Source organism: Leucoraja erinacea, chromosome 22 (assembly GCF_028641065.1).
Source record: "Leucoraja erinacea ecotype New England chromosome 22, Leri_hhj_1, whole genome shotgun sequence".
NCBI lineage: Eukaryota > Metazoa > Chordata > Chondrichthyes > Rajiformes > Rajidae > Leucoraja > Leucoraja erinaceus.
The window spans coordinates 29,969,881-29,989,470 of NC_073398.1; the positions used below are offsets into that span (position 1 = coordinate 29,969,881).

General features: G+C 40.0%; 1 protein-coding gene across 2 annotated transcripts in view; it reads right to left on the reverse strand.

The window, feature by feature from the left end:
* exoc4 (exocyst complex component 4) overlaps positions 1–19,590 on the reverse strand; it is a 362,722-nt gene that overhangs the window by 328,031 nt on the left and 15,101 nt on the right. For both annotated transcript variants that reach the window (XM_055653386.1, XM_055653387.1), the window contains exons 3-4: positions 8,606–8,790; positions 3,515–3,624 (exon numbers count right to left, since the gene is read on the reverse strand). In XM_055653386.1, coding sequence (XP_055509361.1) covers positions 3,515–3,624; positions 8,606–8,790 — 295 coding nt within the window. The remainder of the gene's footprint in view (positions 1–3,514; positions 3,625–8,605; positions 8,791–19,590) is intronic.

The following is a 19,590-nucleotide window of genomic DNA, read 5'->3' on the forward strand; positions in this document are numbered from 1 at the left end:
AGACACAAACTGCCGGAGTAAAATAGCTCAGCAAGTGGAGGTACTTGGACACTCAAAAATGAAAAATAATAAAAATGTGATTATTTCACCACCCTTCAACTATTTTGTGTTTCAGCATGAGAGGGATTATAACATTAGAGATATTCCTCTTGTAGTGATGTGTTAATGAAGAGTTGCAGACATCAATCTGATAGTAAAAAATATATTTATTTAACCTCACCTTATGTCCCCTCTGTCAGGCTTCCGGGTTTGCCGTTCGCAGGAGTTCCCACGGTACCCGCAAGAGTTATTACGGATATCGCACGGGCCACTGCATTCGAACAATGTTGCAAAGCTCACCAAGGCACTCTTGGAGAAATTCAAAAATGTTTGAATTTTCTCCCGACCTCAAAAAGTATCGCGACTACCTGACGTTAGCGCCACGTAGGTCCTCGGGGGTCCACGAATGCCGTACTGTTATCGCAGAAGGTTCCCACGATGTTAAACTCTTGTTAAGTCTTGCTTCAGGTCGCACCGTGAGAAAACCCTTTAAGTCTCCTTGCTGTTGTGGGAAGGAACTAGATGCAAAGTAAATTCAGCCTGGCAGCTTTGCAACAAACGAAACACCCTTGCAAGCAGTGCTGAGTTTAGCATCAGGCCCCAAAGGTCAGATACGTGCACTGTTGACCTCTAGGATCAACAGGCATGAAAATCTAGGAAGCACTTACTGCTCGCTCTTCAGCAAGCGGCAAATCTCAAGAAATCTGTCGGATAACCACCTGCTACTTCCAGACTACTGTAAAAATAAAAGTTTTAGATTTAAACTTGGAAAGTTTGTTAAGAAGCTTTATGAAACGGTCAGTTAAAGAATCGAAAGCAACTTTAAAAAATAAATAAGCTGTTTGACTGGATTGTTCTAGGATCTTGATGAACTTGAAGCAGACATCTTTACAAGCCATGGTACAAAAAGGCAACCAATATTTATCTAATAAATATTTTCAGAGATAATCATTCATGAGCTCATTGAGTCATCGGCTGAAGAAATATGCCCTTTGGCCCAACTTGCCCACACAGACCAACGTGCCCCATCTACATTCATTCCACTTGCCTGCATTTGACCCATATCCCTCCAAAACCTATCCTATCCATGTACCTGACCAAATGTTTTCAAACATTGTGATAGTAGTTGCCTCAAGTACCTCCTCTGGAGACTTGTTCCATCTACCTGCCACCCATTATGTAAACAAGTTGCCCTTCAGGTTCTTCGTTTCCACCCCCCCCCCCACACCCTCACCATAAACATATGCCCTCTGGTTCTTGATTCAGCTACTGGTTGATAAAATGTGTATTTACCCTATCTAATCCGCTCATGATCTTCTACACAAAACTATAAGATCACCCCTCATCCTCCAGCGCTCTGAGAAATATCTGTTTATCAACAATGAATGCTAACTTTGGAAATAATACTATTTCCTTACCCAATTCTCTGCCAATTTGCAAAAAGCAATTGTGCATGAAATGCGCATAAAGCTTGCCTTGAGTGTGGTAATAAACAAAACTAGCCTCATTTGGTAATTGCTGCAATTTATGCTCTGTGTTTGACTACTGGCAACGTTGACTTTGTTTCGTACAAAGACAAAGATTTTGTATGTGTCTAATTTGCTACAGGCTCACAGTTGTCTGTTTTCCAATCAAGGGGCACAAATTATTGGCATTCAGTACAATGGGCCACATTACATGTCCCACTGCCCACAACTGTTGCAGTAACAGACAGCACTTTCTGGTGTTTTGTCTGCATCAGATTAGTAGCTCGGCAGACGTGGATGATGATTGCCAAATCATTGTCCAATTTTCTCAGACACCAGTTTTGTGCTATGCCATTCAGAATCAGTATCTGGTGATCCAATAAATAATGTTTCTGTTGAATTGGAAAGAGGCTTTTAGCTTAGTGAGATCCTAGGTGGGAACAAGATCTCTTGCTCAGTTGGACACTTGGGATTGAGTGAACAGGGGGATGGGAATGGGGAATGGGAAGGAAGTTGGTGGTAGATATATTCACAGTAGTACAGCCTAGCGTTAACTTGCAGATACTACATATAATAATAATAATTACAATGGTACTTTGTCACATTACCAATGTGCAGTGAAATACATTTTACGACATTATATCAGCAGGCAAAACAAGATGAGACTCCCAGCCATTTCCTGCTTTCTCAGGTTTTAAACAGGATACACTCCTACTTTGAATCCCAACCTTCTAGCAACCTTTACCGAGATCAAATTAACTGAATTTCATGACCCCAAGGTTCATCATATTTATGGAATAAACAAAGAAAAATAGGGAGAGACATGCTGGATTTGATCTCCAATTGAATTCTAATGCATTAAGAGAAACATACTGTACAACACATCTAACCATGCATGACACCTTTGCTGGCATTAAATAAGTGATTAACGAATTCAAACTGAACAATGGCCAAGGTAGGCATGCTTGAAGGAGCAGATCGCAGGAGAAGAGTTATGGGAGGGTAGGATCTCTCGCAAGCCCAGTCCATTTCTCTGAGCTAGCTCGCATACTTAACTTGCGATATGCTTGATGGAACTTTCACTGCCAAGAGAGAACTTGGCAATGAAAGATTGAAGAGAATCAGCACATACAGAAGTGGTGAGTGCCCCAATTGTCACCTCAATGTTTCAGCTTCAATTGAAACCAAGACTTTTATCATGATGACAAATGGATGTTAGGGTTGGAGGAGCACCTTAGCTTCTTAGGGAGTATCAAGACATGTATTGTCACCTAAAAGAGGCATCTTCCAGAGGCTAATGCCTCAACTGCCAACTCAATAAAATCTGCATTCAATATAATCAATCGAAACTGCAGATGCTGGTTAATACACAAAAGGATATAAAGTGCTGGAGTAACTCAGCAGGTTGAGTATTCTGTATTTCACCTGATAAGTGGGCAGAGAAATACGAGAAGCTACTTTTTAAATTCATAGGACTTTGCTAAAAAAGCTGCAGTCCACCCAGTGAGGGTGCAACTGATGCCTGGTGTTTGAGGGAGGTTCGTAGGATTGTGGGAACTCCGATTGTCTCCTGTGTGGAATTGGATTTTTTCACCAACATTATAGGCATTGGTGATGAAATTACATGGTCAATACGCACAAACAAATAAAAACTTGTGGTCGGGTGTGCAGTGTGCACTAATCATACCTGTCCAATGCTGCAAAACATAAGTCAAGATGACTACCGACTGACATTGAAGCCTTGTGAGTTATCACCAATTCTGTTACCCGTAAGAAAAAACATAAGGAAACTGCTAATTTCTTGATAATTCACAAAAAGATCAAATACTATACAAGGTATTTTAACAGATGATGTTAAGATGCTCAAACATAGCTTTCCCCTGTTAATTAACCAAACGCTTTGCTTTTTCCTCCATAGAGATCAATTAGATGAATCTTAAAGCACTATCCCATGAGCAACATGTCAAATGCAGGCAGCATCAAAGATCTTTGGAAATTGATGTACTCACCTGCCATACTCCCAGAACCACCGTACTGTGAGTTATCGATAAATTTCCGTGAGTTTGATACAAAGTTGATATCAATAAGAGGAGCAGGAGATATATCCTTCCCAAGTAAGCTTTAAAAAAACAAAAAAAAATCCTATTTATGTTTATCCTCACACAAATGACATATCAATTTAACCACAAGCAAGCAATGTAAATGCAGATATTTTGCTTAATAAAACAGAAACTGCTGGCATCAATCTGAAAGTCATGTACCATTTCAAAAGAGAGAAATAAGCCTAATACATAAATTCAACATATCGTCATCAAAACCCAGCTAAATATTGTCAATCTTCCTGAACATTTCAATTTTGATGGATTTCAAAAATAATTATTACACAACAGTACTAATGTTTGACCATGCCAACAAGACCTAAATCAACAGAGACAGAATAAAATAACAACAAATGTTGTCACTGGAGACATAAGAGACAGGAGATGCCAAAACCTTGAGCAAAAAAAAACCTGGAGGAACTTAACAGGCTAGGTAGTATCTGCGAATGAAAATAGACAGATGGTCTTTTGGTTAAAATGTTTAACAAGGAACTGCAGATGCTGGAAAATCGAAGATAGACAAAAATGCTGGAGAAACTCAGCGGGTGAGGCAGCATCTATGGAGTGAAGGAAATAGGCAACGTTTCGGGTCGAAACCCTTCTTCTGGGTCAGGTCTCGAAGAACGTAGCCTGCTGAATTCCAGCACTTTGCTTTTTGCTTAATAATGTCACTGCTCGCTTTGTCTGACTGGCCAGAATTAAGGTTAGAAGATACTGGAAACAAACACACAAGTGTCATGGTCAATTCTGTTTGAGCAGCAATTCAATGTCAGAATGAACATCAGTGGGATCTGACAAATCAGCTTTGCAACAAATAAAGGACAATGTAGCGATGTTACAAAACCTACCTTCAGCGGCACTGCAGATCTGCCACTGGCTGTGTGTGCGACTCCGGCACCTTTGAGGGGGTGGGGGGGATTAAAATGCAGGGTTGCATCGCTTGTCAGAGAGGGATTACCTCAGGCTGCTAGTCGATGATTAAAAATGGATCGGACTTCAAGAATCAAGTTTGAAACTGTTCATTTCAAACTATTTAATAACACTTTTAAACACCAAGCAACTACATGGTTGTAAATAATATTGCTGAATATACTGCAAATAATTAAATCCTTGTTGAATCGGATAAAACTAGCATCTAGCATAATTGGGAGAAACTTTTGGAGACAAGGAAGAGGCTAATAAACAAAGTATGTACCAATTTGCTAAAGGCATACAAGGTTTCATCAACTGGACCAAGCTTGATAAAGAAACAGAGAGGATTGATGAAGGCAGTACATGTCGCCTGCCACATTGTATGTAGGCTTTCAAAAAAGTGCACAATGAAGCACTATGTAATAAGATTTTTTATAAGAATATAAGTCCATGACATAAAACAAGCAGCAACAGCAAGTAGAAATATTGGCCGAGAATAAGAAAGCCGAGGGTGGTGTGGGTAATTGATTTCTAGATTAGCAAGGTTATTAATGCGCTTCATCAAGGGTCAGAAATAACATAAGAATTCTCATTGGTATCAATTAATGACTTGGGTTTACTTATCCAGGACATGTTTGTAGAAGACACGAGGATAGTAACAATGAGGCCACAGGACATAGACAGGTCAATAAAATGACCAATGAAATTAAGTATAACAAAGTGTGAAGTGATACACTGCAATTGGAATAATGAGAAAATCTAAAATACTGGGCACCATCATTACATTAAAAATCATGCGAGGAATACATTCCTGTGCTGTTGAACTTCAATTCAAGAAATTAAAAAAATCAATGAATTTAATACTGCCTAACCAAGCTCTACTTTGATAACTAATAAAATAAGTGATGCACCTAAAATTAAATGTAATTGAACAATAGCTATTCCGGAAACCATCCATTCTTAACCTAAAATAACATTTTCTTAATAACGTCTTTGTATAGCAATCAATTCAACTTGTGACACGTTTCATTTTTCATGGTTTTCTGGAATTTTGAGTTGGATTAGATTATTCATGAACCTAAGAAACCTCATTTTAACGTCGAAGATTACAAGAAATGAATCTGCGGAGTGAATTAACTTGGGAATCTAATAAGATGCAGTAGGTTTGGGTTCATGGAAACATTCATTTTGGACTGTGTTCTGAAATAAAATGATCGTCAATTTAAGATTGGGTTTCAATCTGCCACCATGGCAGATATTCAACAAATAACCTATTTGTGGAGCACATCAAATTCTAAGTTACATTTGGAAAGAAATGCATCTCTATCAATAGAAACAAGAATTTTTAATAAATGAGAACGTGAGAGAGCCCAAATGTAACATCAATGGGACTAGTAATATACAACAGCCAATTCTGTCCCCTGGGATAAATCCCTCTGGCCCTACCTGAAGCTTCTGACATGGCAACAGGGCTAATTAGGCTTCAATTTTCCGATAACCTTATGCAGATCCAGATGGTACTGGGGAATAGAGGAACTTAAAGCAAACAGTCCAAGAGGGAAATATAGAAAGGCTTCAACAGAAGAGGCCCTGTTTTATTATTTCCCTCAGAAGAATGATCATGGAGCTGCTGTTTGACCCGTTCTTCACTTGAATGCCAAGAGATCAGACAAAACGATACTGTTTTCAACTTTCTTCTTGCTTTCAGAAAATGATGTAATGGCTATGGTTAGAAAACGTTAAGAAGCAATGAAAAAAAACATTAAAACATTGTTATACTGTTGTCCATCAAGATAAACTGACGATGGAGGACTGAAATGGCTTGATGTGGATCTTCACTTCCCTCTTCTTCACTTCTGTTATCTCAGCCCTTTCCCTGGTTGCATTTTCCTCACTCCTACATTGTCCCTGTGGTTCAAGTTCCTACTACTCACAATCCTTGTAACTTTATGGGATCAATAGTTGATCACTCATTAACGAGCTGTAAATGCAATATCAAGTCAAAGTTATTTCGAGCTATCAATGGTGTCATACACTCTCCCAATTTTCAGAATAATATTTGTTCATCAGCTTGCCAATGAACATTATAACATTTACCAATAATTTTAGCAAAAAAAAGTTTGTTGTCTGAAATATTGACTGAGAAGTGCTTTAATCAGCTCCTTCGTGTTAGTCCTCCTGATGAAAGGTATTTGAATCAATCTTAGTTCACATTTTTCATCTTTGCAATGAATTGTTGAAAGTTATGTCTGTATGTCATAGTTAAGAACAATAGCAATTTTTGCTGTTCAAAGCAGGTCGTGAAAGATAAATTCTGATGCATGTGTGCAATATACATTCTTAAAGGCCTGTTAAATATTGCATGCTATTTCCATTGAATGCATCGCTGCTTTTGTAAATGACCTGTGTTAACTGGTAACACAGCAAGTACAGCATCTTTTACACTACATATAGAAAGCACTTGCTAGAGAAAACATGGATTATTTTATGAAGCATATAATATTCATGAAATTTGTCGCTGACATTAATTTTGGGAACTGATGAAAACGACAAAATGACACCATAATGAATATATATTTATAGTTCCTGAGCCATCTTCTACTCTTCAAGCACTAACATCCAAAGTAATGAGTAATTTTACTCAGAATTAAACAGCTTAATATTCATGAATTTAAATATTATAAAAAGGTCTGATTCTATTTGGTAACGATTAAGGCAGTAAAATGTACCATGCTAATTGGTCAGCGAATCAGAGAAGAACTTTTTATTAAATACAATAAGTTATAGTCAATAATCAGTTTTATTCGTCACATACACATATAAGTGCAGTGAAATTAATTTGCCAGCAGCGGTACAATTAAAAAAAAACACACAATAAGATTTAACACAAAAATATCCACCACAGTAGGTGGAAGGCACAAAGTTCAGTCAGTCATCCTCCATTGTTCACCCATGGTCGGGGCCATAAACCTCCGTAGTCGCCGGTACGGGCGGCCGGTTGTACAAGCCCTCTCTCCGGACGGTCGAACACATTCCGCGGCTTAGAGGTCCCGAATTGGCTTTTTGTTACCGGAGACAGCGGCTTCAGGATGTTGTAGGCCACAGGCCGGCCGTCGAAGCTCTTCTCCAGGGATCCCTGATGAGGGATCACAGGCTCCGGACACCGGGCCCGCGGCTAGAAGATCCGCAGACCGTGGCTTCAGGATGTAACAGTCCGCGGGGCCAGCGATCGGAGCACTCCCTTCTGGCGACCCCCGGCAAGGGCTCACCCGCTCCGTGATGAAAAGATAACTTTGCGCCAGCTGCTGAATCTCCGGGCCCGACTCCGGGAAAGGCCGCTCCAATCCATGGTGTTAGGCTGCGTTGGAGGTAACATGGAAAAAGTCGCCTCTCCGTGGAGGAGGCGACCGAAAACGGTTCCCCCCCCCTTTCCTCCCCTCACCACAAGACACACCGAGAGACGCTAAAACAAATATTTGGACACACTGTGTCTGTGTCTGTGTATGTGTATGTGTCTGTGTGAGTGTCTGTGTCTGTGTGAGTGTCTGTGTCTGTGTGTGGTCTCAGTGACTGAGCTGCCAGCCCACAATGTCCATAATAGCCCTCTGGAAACCAGTCCCTTCAGCCCACAACACCATGCTAGTGCTCCAGAAAGCCCCCCCCCCCCCCCCCCCCCACCCCCACCCCACACACTGGCCAGCAATATTGGAATTGGTGGAGAGGTGGAATATTGTGTTGGAGACCAGTCCTCTCGTGTGAAGCCGGGACCCAACGGGTCCCACTTAGTCTAGTGTATATATATATTTACTGAAATATATACACTGAACAATTTGCTGCTTATTATGGTGTTTACAGACTATGTTTACATGTCTGTTGTGCTAAGAATTCGGTTCCATTTTGGGACATAAGACAACCGAACACTATTGACATTACACTTAAATAAGCAAGACAGAGAAATACTGTATGTAGTCCAAATGTGGGCAAATGGGATTAGTATGGATGGACAAAAAGGTTAACTTGTACACAGTGGGTCGAGCCATGTCCATGCCAAAAATATGACCCTATGACATCACATAATTTGATACTGACCCAGTTCTGTTCTTATCCCGGTTTTTGTTGCCAACACGGCTTGTGGATTTAATATACAAGTGGCGGTGTAGTTCATCAATCAGAACCATGTGCATGTTCATTTTTTTGCTGTGGAGCTCCAAGCGTAGGTCACTCAGCCCTTCCACTTGCAGTAACTGCCCCTCCAAAGAATCTACTGCAGAGACCTGCCAATAAAAGACAGCAGTCAATTAAAACATGAATTTTCATACTTCTAGTTGCTGACTATAACCATATGAAAAAAAAATATGAATGCTGCAAGCATGAAGCCACACTGGATATCATTAAAACATTTGCTTTCCTTACATTGAATAGTTCTGAGATTTGTGCCATCAAGCAGGAACTATCAGTAAGCTCCAGCAGTTTTACTTGCTGGATTGCTTCCCCCTTATTCATGGAAGACAAATTCAGAAAGCCATTCAAATTTAAAAATACTTTTCATTAAATTTTTTTAGCAAGTTGCCGTTCTTCCCGAATGTTTTTGCATGGAATTGAACGCCATGTAAGTTCTCTGACTAGTTTCACTCTCCTCCTTTACTGTTTTCCTGTTTGTCTGCCTCATTGCTACCTTCCCCTCAGCCTACATTGAACCAATCTACATTCCCTTGGACATTGTCTGCTTTGATCTGTTGTTTTCACACCTTACCCTTCCATATATCAAGTTCCCCTCTCCCCAACATCAGTCTGAACAAGGGTCTCAACTCGAAACATCGCCTATGCCTTCTCTTCAGAGATGCTACCTGTCCCGCTGAGTTACTCCAGCATGTTGTGTCTTAGGTGCAAACCAGCATCTGCAGTTCCTTCCTACACATCATGCAAACATCTCCACTGGTACCAATTTAAGAAAGGTCATTAATGAAGCAGCAGAAAATGGTATTACTGACCTTGAAGAAACACAACCATCCTTTATGCGAGTTGAATCCCCAACACAAAAGACACGGCCTTGTAAAGATCATGGATTTCAATTTTGATATCAAGTGGTATATTGATAGTCAGATAATTATTCTCACCCCACCTTGCAATTAAACTCCATGGTCCATGTTTACACAAAGGAGGGACAGAGGTCTACCGCTCAGTTATTCCTAACAGAACCCAAACTGGGCATCACCGAGTAGATTGTTAATGTTTAAGTACCACTCAATAGCACATTGAACAACATTCAATACATGGCTAATAATTGAGAGTAGTGTAGCGGTCCAAGCTTTGCATAAACACTCTGTTTAATAATATACCGATACATCCTCAAGAGTGTTTTATTGTCCCCCACACACACACTCAAAAAATAAACATAGCAGTGCAACAAAAATAATAAGTCTACTGTAGTTCAGAGCCAAAATGAGGTTGTAGTGTTTAATAGCCTGATGGCTGCAGGGGTGAAGCTGTTCCTGGACGTTACGGTTTTCAGGCTCCTGGACTTTCTTCCCAATGGCAGTGGTGAAATGAATATAAGGCCAGGATGGTGTGGGTCTCTGATGATGTTGGCTGCCTTTGAGGCAGCGACTCCGATAAATCCCTTTGATGGTGGGGAGATCAGAGCGGTGATGGACTGGGCAGTGTTCACAACTTTTTGCTGTTTTTCTGCTCCCGGACGTCCAAGGTGCCAAACCAAGCGATGATGCAACCATTCAATGTGCTCTCTACTGTACCCCTGTAGAAATTCAAGAGAATCATCTTTGACATACCGAATCTCTGTAATCTTCTCAGGAAGTAGAGGCATTGATGTGCTTTCCTTATAATTCCATAAGTGTGCTGGGTCCAGGAAAGATCTTCGAAAATATGCACGCCCAGGAATTTGAAGTTTTTGACTCTCTCCACCATCGTCCCATTAATATAAACAGGATTGTGGGTCCTCATCCTTCCTCTTACAAAGTCCACAATCAATGCCTTGGTTTTAATGATATTGAGAGCTAGGTTGTTGTGCTGGCACCATTTCGCCAATCGGTCGATCTCACTTCTATACTCTGACTCATCGCCATCTGTAATTCGTCCAACAACGGTGGTGTCATCGGCGAACTTGACGATGGAGTTCGCACTATGTCCGGCTACACAGTTGTGAGTATAGAGTGAATAGAGCAGGGGGCTGAACACGCAGTCCTGAGGTGCTCCCGCACTGATTGTTAATGAGGGTGAAGTATTTCTGCCAATTCGAACATACTGTGGTCTGCGGATGAGGAAGTCGAGGATCCAATTACAGAGGGATGCGCAGAGACCCAGTTCCATGAGCTTGGTAACCAGCTTGGAGGTCATGATGGCATTAAACGCCGAGCTGCAGTCAATAAACAACAGCCTGACATAAGTGTTTTTATTGCCCAAGTGGACAAGCGCGGAGTGGAGAGCCAGTGAGATCGCATCCTCCGTTGGGATACTGACCATCAAGTATATTCAAGACTGTGATCAATACATTCTCTCCATACCCCCTGATCCCTTTAGCCACAAGGGCCACATCTAACTCCCTCTATATTGAAGAGAGAGTTAGATGTGGCCCTTGTGGTTAAAGGGATCAGGGGGTATGGAGAGAAGGCAGGTACGGGATACTGAGTTGGATGATCAGCCATGATCATATTGAATGGCGGTGCAGGCACGAAGGACCGATTGGCCTACTCCTGCACCTATTTTCTATGTTTCTATTTTCATTTAGCAAGATCAGGTGGGAAAACAGTTTTGAGGAATGCCGGTGATGAATGGGCTCCAACTGTCATATGATCTAAAACTGCTTTTATTTAGGTTCTTGTGGCTGTCCCACAACAATTAATTCAGTGGGGAAATGATTTTCTTTAAAAAATGTTACACCAAGAAGCACTGCGTAACTCTCTGGGCATTAAACAATCATGACTCCTCAGTAGGAAACTACATCGCATGGGTTTGAGAAAATTATTTGTGCAAATATTCTGAATTGAGAGTACAAAATAACGTTGCCTGAGAAGCTGTTACAAATCTATTTCAATCATTTCAATGACTTGAAGGGTACAGGATGATGGTAACCTAAAAGGTGTTGACTCTTGTGTGCTCACTCAATGTGGTCTACTTTCTTACACTTAGAATGACTGTACCTAATGTATAGAAGGATTGTCACTAAATTGAATACAAAAAAAAATAATTTCACTGTACTTCAGTACACATGGCAATAAAGTACCATTGATCATAAAAATAGTTAGGTAGCCAGACACATTGTGGCTGCTTAAAAACCCTCTATTATTCAAGGGTAAGGTTTGATTAAACAGTCTTTTTCTGCTAACTTGGCCATTCTAGGTAGCAATCAATATGGTCTTGAGTAAATACTTACAAATACCAATACTGAATTTGTTTCTTATTTCAAATAAAGACAAACATGATGTTGGTGTCAGCGATATATTTAATGAAAATAAGAGTACCTACAGTCACTGGTATTGGAAATAGGACAGGCATTGCTGAATATTGCAGCCTCGTAAAAGTCGCAAAATACAAAATTCCAAAGAGGAGAAAATGATGTATTATATTTTATTTTTGTCTTGATTTAGCCTAATGTATAGTTGCCAGTAAAACCAGACAGAAACACATACAAACATATTATGGGCTACCTGCTAAGCCAATTAGTTTCACATTATACACAAAATAATATTGATTTAAGCAAAGCACCAGAGGGCAGTGATTGCATGTAAATCCATTCTCGGCATGAATAACAATCTTCCAGAAAAGGGAAAAGTTGATGTCACAAACAAATTCTTGGAAAAAATTGGCAAATGTTCAAATGCACTGGATCTGAAATTTAAGCAGGCTCAATGTTGTCCGATGATTTGCTCTACAGTATTAATCACTTACATTTACATTTGCTCATACGACATCCACACTTTGCTTTAGATGATTTAGATACACAGTTTCCCCTTGCTGGAAAGATAAACATTTAAAAAGTAGGGAAGAAATAAAATGGACAGAAATGGCAAATTCTTGAGAAGTTGCCACTATGTTAACAATCTCCAAATTACTCCTTCATTCATCAGACTAGGTAACTGTACTATAAAAAGTGAATGAAATTGATTTTATGCACGTAATTTATATATATTTTTCTGGTAATATTCAGATTTTTCTTTTGTAGCTTGTGTAGCTTGCTTCCTCCATTGTTTAAATAAACTGGAGCATCTCTGGATAGGAGGAATAGACTGGACGGGGAGCATCTCTGGATAGGAGGAATGGGTGATATTTCCCATTTCTTCTATCCAGAGATGCTGCTTATCCCACTCAGTTACTCAAGCATTTTGTGTCTATCTTCAGTATAATCCAGCATCTGCAGTTCCTTCCTACACATTGTGCTGTGCTACAGCAGGTACTGCTGCTGCTCATTGCTCTGGTGACCCAGTTCAAACCTGACGCCTGGTAATATCCAGGTGGTGTTTGCATTTTCTTCCTGTGATTGTGTGGAATTTTCTTGGGTACCTCCCAAAGACACGGTAATTGGTATGTTAAACGGTTATTTAATAGGACTGTAATCTGCTGTAAATGTAGGAACATGGTAGGATAGACAGCGTGGAGTTGATGGGCTTGTGGGAGAAAGGTTCAGAGAATTAAGTGCAAGAATGTAAATCATGGGATTGTTCTATAAGGCAGCATTCACTTGAATGGCTGTTCTCTTTCAAAATAAATAGCTGACTTTGGATTTCGTACAACAGATTCTTTACTATCCAACCCTACTTCCAATTGCTTTTGTTTTGCTAACTCAGTGTCAGTAATAAGTATTCAACATTTTTTTAAACTCAAAAGGAGAACAGGGGCAAATTTCTTTAAAGGCAGGAAATTCTGTTTTTCAGTGATTTGAAATATCTGTAATTGAGCCCTTCCCACATTCCTCCAGTGACCCTCTGCTGGTTGCATATTCTTTTTTCATCAACAGTTAAATTCTCACAATATCCCGTTACTTGGGTATCCCAGCCAGTTTTGTTCCTTTAATAACTTTTGGAAAACTTTCTTTGCCCATTATCTTGTTCAAATAATATTGCAACAAGAAATCTCCGATGATCGTCAGTACCAAAATCTCAAACTGCTGGTGTTTTAAGATCAAGCATTCTGCAAGTAAATGAGTAAGAAGGAACTGCAGATGCTGGTTTAAGCCCAAAGATAGGCACAAAAAGCTGGAGAAACTCAGCGGGACAGGCAGCATCTATGGAGAGAAGGAATGGATGACGTTATCGGGTCGAGACCTTTCTTCAGACTGAAGAAGGGTCTCTACCAGAAACATCACCCAATCCTTCTCTCCAGAGATGCTACCTGTCCCGCTGAGTTACCCCAGCTTTTTGTGTCTATCCGAAAGTAAATTAGATTAACAAAGAATTTAACAAATGTGATGCATAACAAATTGTTGTCATTGTATTTAAGATCAGCAATACATTCTGGGAGCTACAAATTAAATCAAAAATTTAAATTTTTGAATGGAAGATTTAGTCCCATTAAATACTGACAACCAAGTCATTATCTCAAATGTCAAACCTGTAAAGTAGCTAAATAAATGTCAAATGTCTAAATGTTAAAAAACACGATTTTGTTTTATGCAATTCAAAATGTTAGCATAATATATAATAAAATGATACATCGCTTTTCAATAAAAAGCCTCTCACAATCACCTGAACACACATCTTATAATCACAAACTATGAAAATTCTGCATTTTAAACAGCTGCCGCAATGAAAACAGGAAGCAAAATTCAAGTTCATCTTCAAAATATCACAAAAAGTGAAGATTAAATTGCCCAATATATAAAATGCCTCCAATTACGAAGGCCTTAAAGTGACAATATAAATTATTTCCTTCTGGGCAATACAATAATTACCCAGCAAAGCATGGTTAATGAAACTAAACTGATTAAGTACCAATCTAAGAATCACATAAATTCTCTGAACTGCACTTTCAACATTATTCAGTTCATAAAATAATAGCCATCAAGGAATTTTCTTAATCGAACATTCCTTATATGGACAGACGAGAATATATTAAATAATAAAATGCAAACAGTATCCCTTTATTCTCATGCTACTTAACATGCCAGGCTAATGGGAATGGTGGCATTATAGTTAAATGACTGAATTGATAATCCAATTGCCTGGACTAATGATGCAGTGAAACAAGTTTATATCTGATCATGAAAGCTGGGGAATTAAAATTGTATTCATTAACTGGTATCAGTAATGGTGACCATGAAACATCGTAGCAACACCCATCTGGGATTCAGGGCAAGAAATCTGGCACCCAAGCACGGTGGTGCTGCAGTAGAGTTGCTGCCTTAGAATGTCAGAGACAGGGGTTGAATTCTGACTACGGGTGCTGTCTGCACGGAGCTTGTATTTTCTCCCCGTGGCCGCGTGGGTTTTCTCCGGGTGTTCCAGTTTCCTCCCACACTTCAAACACATACAGGTTTTGTAGGTTAATTTGGCTTTGGTAAAAATTGTAAATTGTCCCTAATGTGTACGATAGTGCTAGTGCACAGGGATCGCTGGTCGGCATGGACTTGGTAGGTCAAAAGGCACTGTATCTCTAAGCTAAACTTATCTCCCGACCAATGTACAATAGGGTAGATAGTTATAAACGACCCGCTTAAATGGCCTTGAAGAAGCAGTGTCCAGAATCAATCTAGGTAACAGATTGAGATCTGCCACATGTAATCCAAACACATCGTTGGATTATGAGTTCTCCTCATAATCATTTGGGAATGGTAACCAAATTTGGATCATTACGGCACAGTCTGGTTGCACAGTAGTCTAACATCGCTATAGAATCATAATTTTCATGCCACCTGTCAGTTCTCCTGCACCTTGCCTCAGATTGGAGCTCCATGGCTCTCTGACTCTGAATATAAAATACCTTTGATACCTTTGACTCGTAAGTTGGGGAGCAAGACTGGGGTCCACATCATTGAGCAATAAACAAACTATCCTGTTTATTATTCCTTTGGAGCATCTACAACCCTCTTAAAACTTATTTCTTAAGAATCTATCCATCACAAGCTGAACTAAAGCCAAAATATTGCAACTGCTTGCAATCTGGATTAGTGCAAAAATGCAATTATTAGAAACATAGAAAATAGGTGCAGGAGTAGGCCATTCAGCCCTTCGAACCAGCACTGCCATTCAATATGATCATGGCTGATCATCCAAAACCACATTCCTGCTCTCACCCCATACCCCTTGATTCCATCAGCCCTAAGAGCTATATCGAACTCTTTCTTGAAAACATCGCAGTGCCTTCTGTGGCAGAGAATTCCACATATTCACAACTGTCTGGGTGTAATGTAGTAGAGGCGAATGGTGAGTAAGGTGGTGAAAAATCGTAGTGCTATGGGGGATCGTTTTTGCGCAAATTTAATTACAATGCAGACCGGAAAATTGTCAAGATAAGCGTTTTAGTAATAGTATAGATAGGTAGATAGATAGACAGATAAGACACCCTCTCATCCTCCTAAATTCCAGTGAATATGAGCCCAGTCGATCTATATGTCAGTCTCGCCATCCCGGGAATTAACCTGGTGAACCTATGCTGTACTCCCTCAATAGCATGAATGTCCTTCCTCAAATTAGGAGATCAAAATTGCATACAATACTCTAGGTGTGGTCTCACCAGGACCCCGTACAACTGCAGTAGGACCTCCTTGCTCCTATACTCAAATCCTCTCGCTTTGAAGGTCAACATGCTATTTAATTTCTTCACTGCCTGCTGTACCTGCATGCTTACTTTCAGTGACTGATGTACAAGGACACTCAGGTCTCGTTGCACCTCCCCTTTTTTTTAACCTAACACCATTCAGATAATAAACTGCCTTCTTATTTTTGCCACCAAAGTGGATTACTTCACATTTATCCACATTATACTGCATCTGCCCACTCACCCAACCTATCCAAGTCACCCTGCAGCCTCATAGAATTCTCCTCACACTGCCACCCAGCTTTGTGTCATCCGCAAACTTGGAGATGCTACATTTAATTCCTTTGTCTAAGTCATTAATATGTATTGTAAATAACTGGGGTCCCAGCACTGAGCCTTGCGGCACCCCACTCGTCACTGCCTGCCATTCTGAAAAAGATCTGTTAATTCCAACTCTTTGCTTCTTGTCTGCCAACTAGTTCTCCCCAACCCCCAATACCATGTGCTCTAACATTGCACACTAATCTCGTGTGGGACCTTGTCAAAGGCTGTTTGAAAGTCCAGATACACTACATCCACTGGCTCTCCCTTGTACTAATTCTACTTGTTACATCCTCAAAAAATTCCAGAAGATTAGTCAAGCATGATTTCCCCTTCATAAATCCATGCTGACTTTGACCGATCACTGCTTTCCAAATGCGCTGCTATCACATCTTTAATAATCGACTCAAGCAGTACAGTTTTGGTTGGAGACTTTTCTTGAGAACTTGTAAAGCATAGAAACAAGTGATCAATGATCATAATCAATAGGCTTGTCTAATTTCAAAGCTTTTATTCACTCTAAGATAGTACTTGTATCCAACGACAATTCTAGTTTAATTATGAACTGCTTGTAATATTCACTGTAATGGAGCATGATCATTGGACTGCCAACCAATATCATTTCAAATTATATAGTTATTCATTTGATTGCAACGTGAGAATTTGTTACAGATAAATTGCTTCTGAATTTTGTCCACCGAATAAGTGTATCAATAACAATCTATCAAAGGACTGAAGAACTTTGAAAAGTTTGTCTAAAAAAGGGTGTAATCTTACTAATTTTCAACAAAAATTGTATTTAAAATGATGCAATTTTACTGTATTTCCATGCAATAGTCAAATAGGGTGGTGCGGTGGCGCAGTGGTAGTGGTAGTGGCAGTGATCCGGGTTCAATCCTGACTATACGTGCTGTCTGTACCGAGTTTTGTACATTCTCCCCATGACCTGCGTGGTTTTTCGCCAGGAGCTCTGGTTTCCTCGCACTCTTGGCTTGGTAAAATTGTAAATTGTCCCTAATGTGCATAGACTAGATGAGAGGGCCTGTTACCGTCCTGTATCTGTACACTAAACAAAATGTATTTCTAAACTAAACAAAAAGTAAAGATTTTTTTTGCACCTTGGACTCGCAAACCAGAAAACTAGCTACTAATTTAACTAGGTTCTAACATTACTGTTCAAGTCACCTTTTATGAAATGCTCATAATGGACTCCAAAGACATGGTATGAATTCTCTTGCTTCACTTTATTAAAAAAAGTTGGATAGAATGTTAGTGAGATCACAAATTCACTTTTGACTTTTCAATAGGAAACACAAATGGCAGCAGAAACATTTAAAATGCGCTCAATAAAGACCAGTTCATTGCCAGAATTGTATGGAAATCAGTATCTACAAGCACTGTTCGTGATTTACTATTCTAAAAAAAATAGCAGATCTCTTAAAAAAAAACTTCAGTGTACAAGTGTTTCAGTTCATAAAATACACTGCAAAATCTAATCTCCATCAGCATATTGAAGACAATAAGCAACACACAATTTGGAAACTTCAAGCGTGCAGCTCCAATTATTTTGAGTAGGGAGAAAGGAAATTAAAAATACATCCATTATCATTTACAATCTTCATGTTCACATATAATTTAGATACAAGCAGGAAACTAATATTCATGAGGAAAGTTTGTTGTTAGTTAACAAGAGGAAATAGCAAGAAAATACCAAAAACAAATCATAACAGTTTAAAGTATTTCTCCACATATTTGTGCACCGGAACTTAATTTGCAAATAATGTTTAAAATGTTTGATGGCATACTACGTTACAGCGTACTGTACTGAATATTCACCTTGTTAACAATGAATTACAATGAAACAGACTTCATCAAGATCAAGGAAAGATTGTTACAAAGGTACATATCTTTATGTAAAGTAACACTTTGTTGAAGGGACTTGTATCATTAATTGTTTACCACAGTGAGCAACTGTTATATAGTTGTTGTTCGAGCTTCTTACCAACACGGACATCATTTTCCTTCATTAGACGGTGTTGACTCATCACAAACCTGCATCTAATTAGGGTTGCATTTGATATTGCATGCCTAAACTCAATAAACTACAACATTCTAATTTGAAGAATAGCAGAGTTAATAGTAAGCCAATATAAGATTTGTCACCTAAAAATAACAGCAAATAAATCTACTAAGAGCATAAAAAACTGCAGAGGTTGTAACTCGGAAGCTAAAAAAACAGAACATTCTGGAAGATTTTAAGGAAGGCGTAAAAGGTGCAGTGGGTAGAAAAGAGTCAACCTTTCAGGTAACGAACCTTTCATCAGGCCCGAGTCGTGTGGGGTGCAACAGTGAATTGAGGAGGTCGCAAATCTGTTCCTAACTGGTTCTCCATGCTCCTAGTGTGTTGAAACCAGAGCCACAGAGCGTTGCTGCGTGACAGGAGAAGGGGCGACGAGATGACAGGCGTTGAGGTCCCAGTTGCTGCGAGCTCTGGCGAGGTGGTGCAGAGGATGTTTGGCATCCGATGGGGCCTTGCACACCAGCCTACGAGTGAAGTACTCTCTGAGAAGCTTGGCGAGTGCGATACCTGCGAGCACCGGCAAAAGATCCGTCAGAGTAGAGCTTACGCAGCTGGTGATGATCCGCATGGTGTCTAGCTTGCTAGAATGAGCGCTGCGGCACCATGCTGGGGCGGCATACTCAGCTGCGCTGTACACGAGTGCAAGACCACTGGTTCGGTGAGATGTCCTGATGCCCCATAACGATTCAGCCAAGCAACGCAGGAGGTTGTTCCTCCGAGTCTTTAACATGGAGAGCTTCAAGATATTGCTTGTAGGTCAGCTGCCGATCAAGTTTCATTCCTTGGTCTGTATGAAATGGGTTATAAGGTAAGGGTGACCCATTGAAGGTGACGGTTAGCTGGCGTTGAGATTCCTTGTTGTTCAGATGAAAGGCCGTTGTAGTGGTTTTTGCCACACTCAGTTTTAGACTCCAGGTTTTAAGGTAGCCCGCGACAAGTTCCATATCCCCATAGAGCACATCCT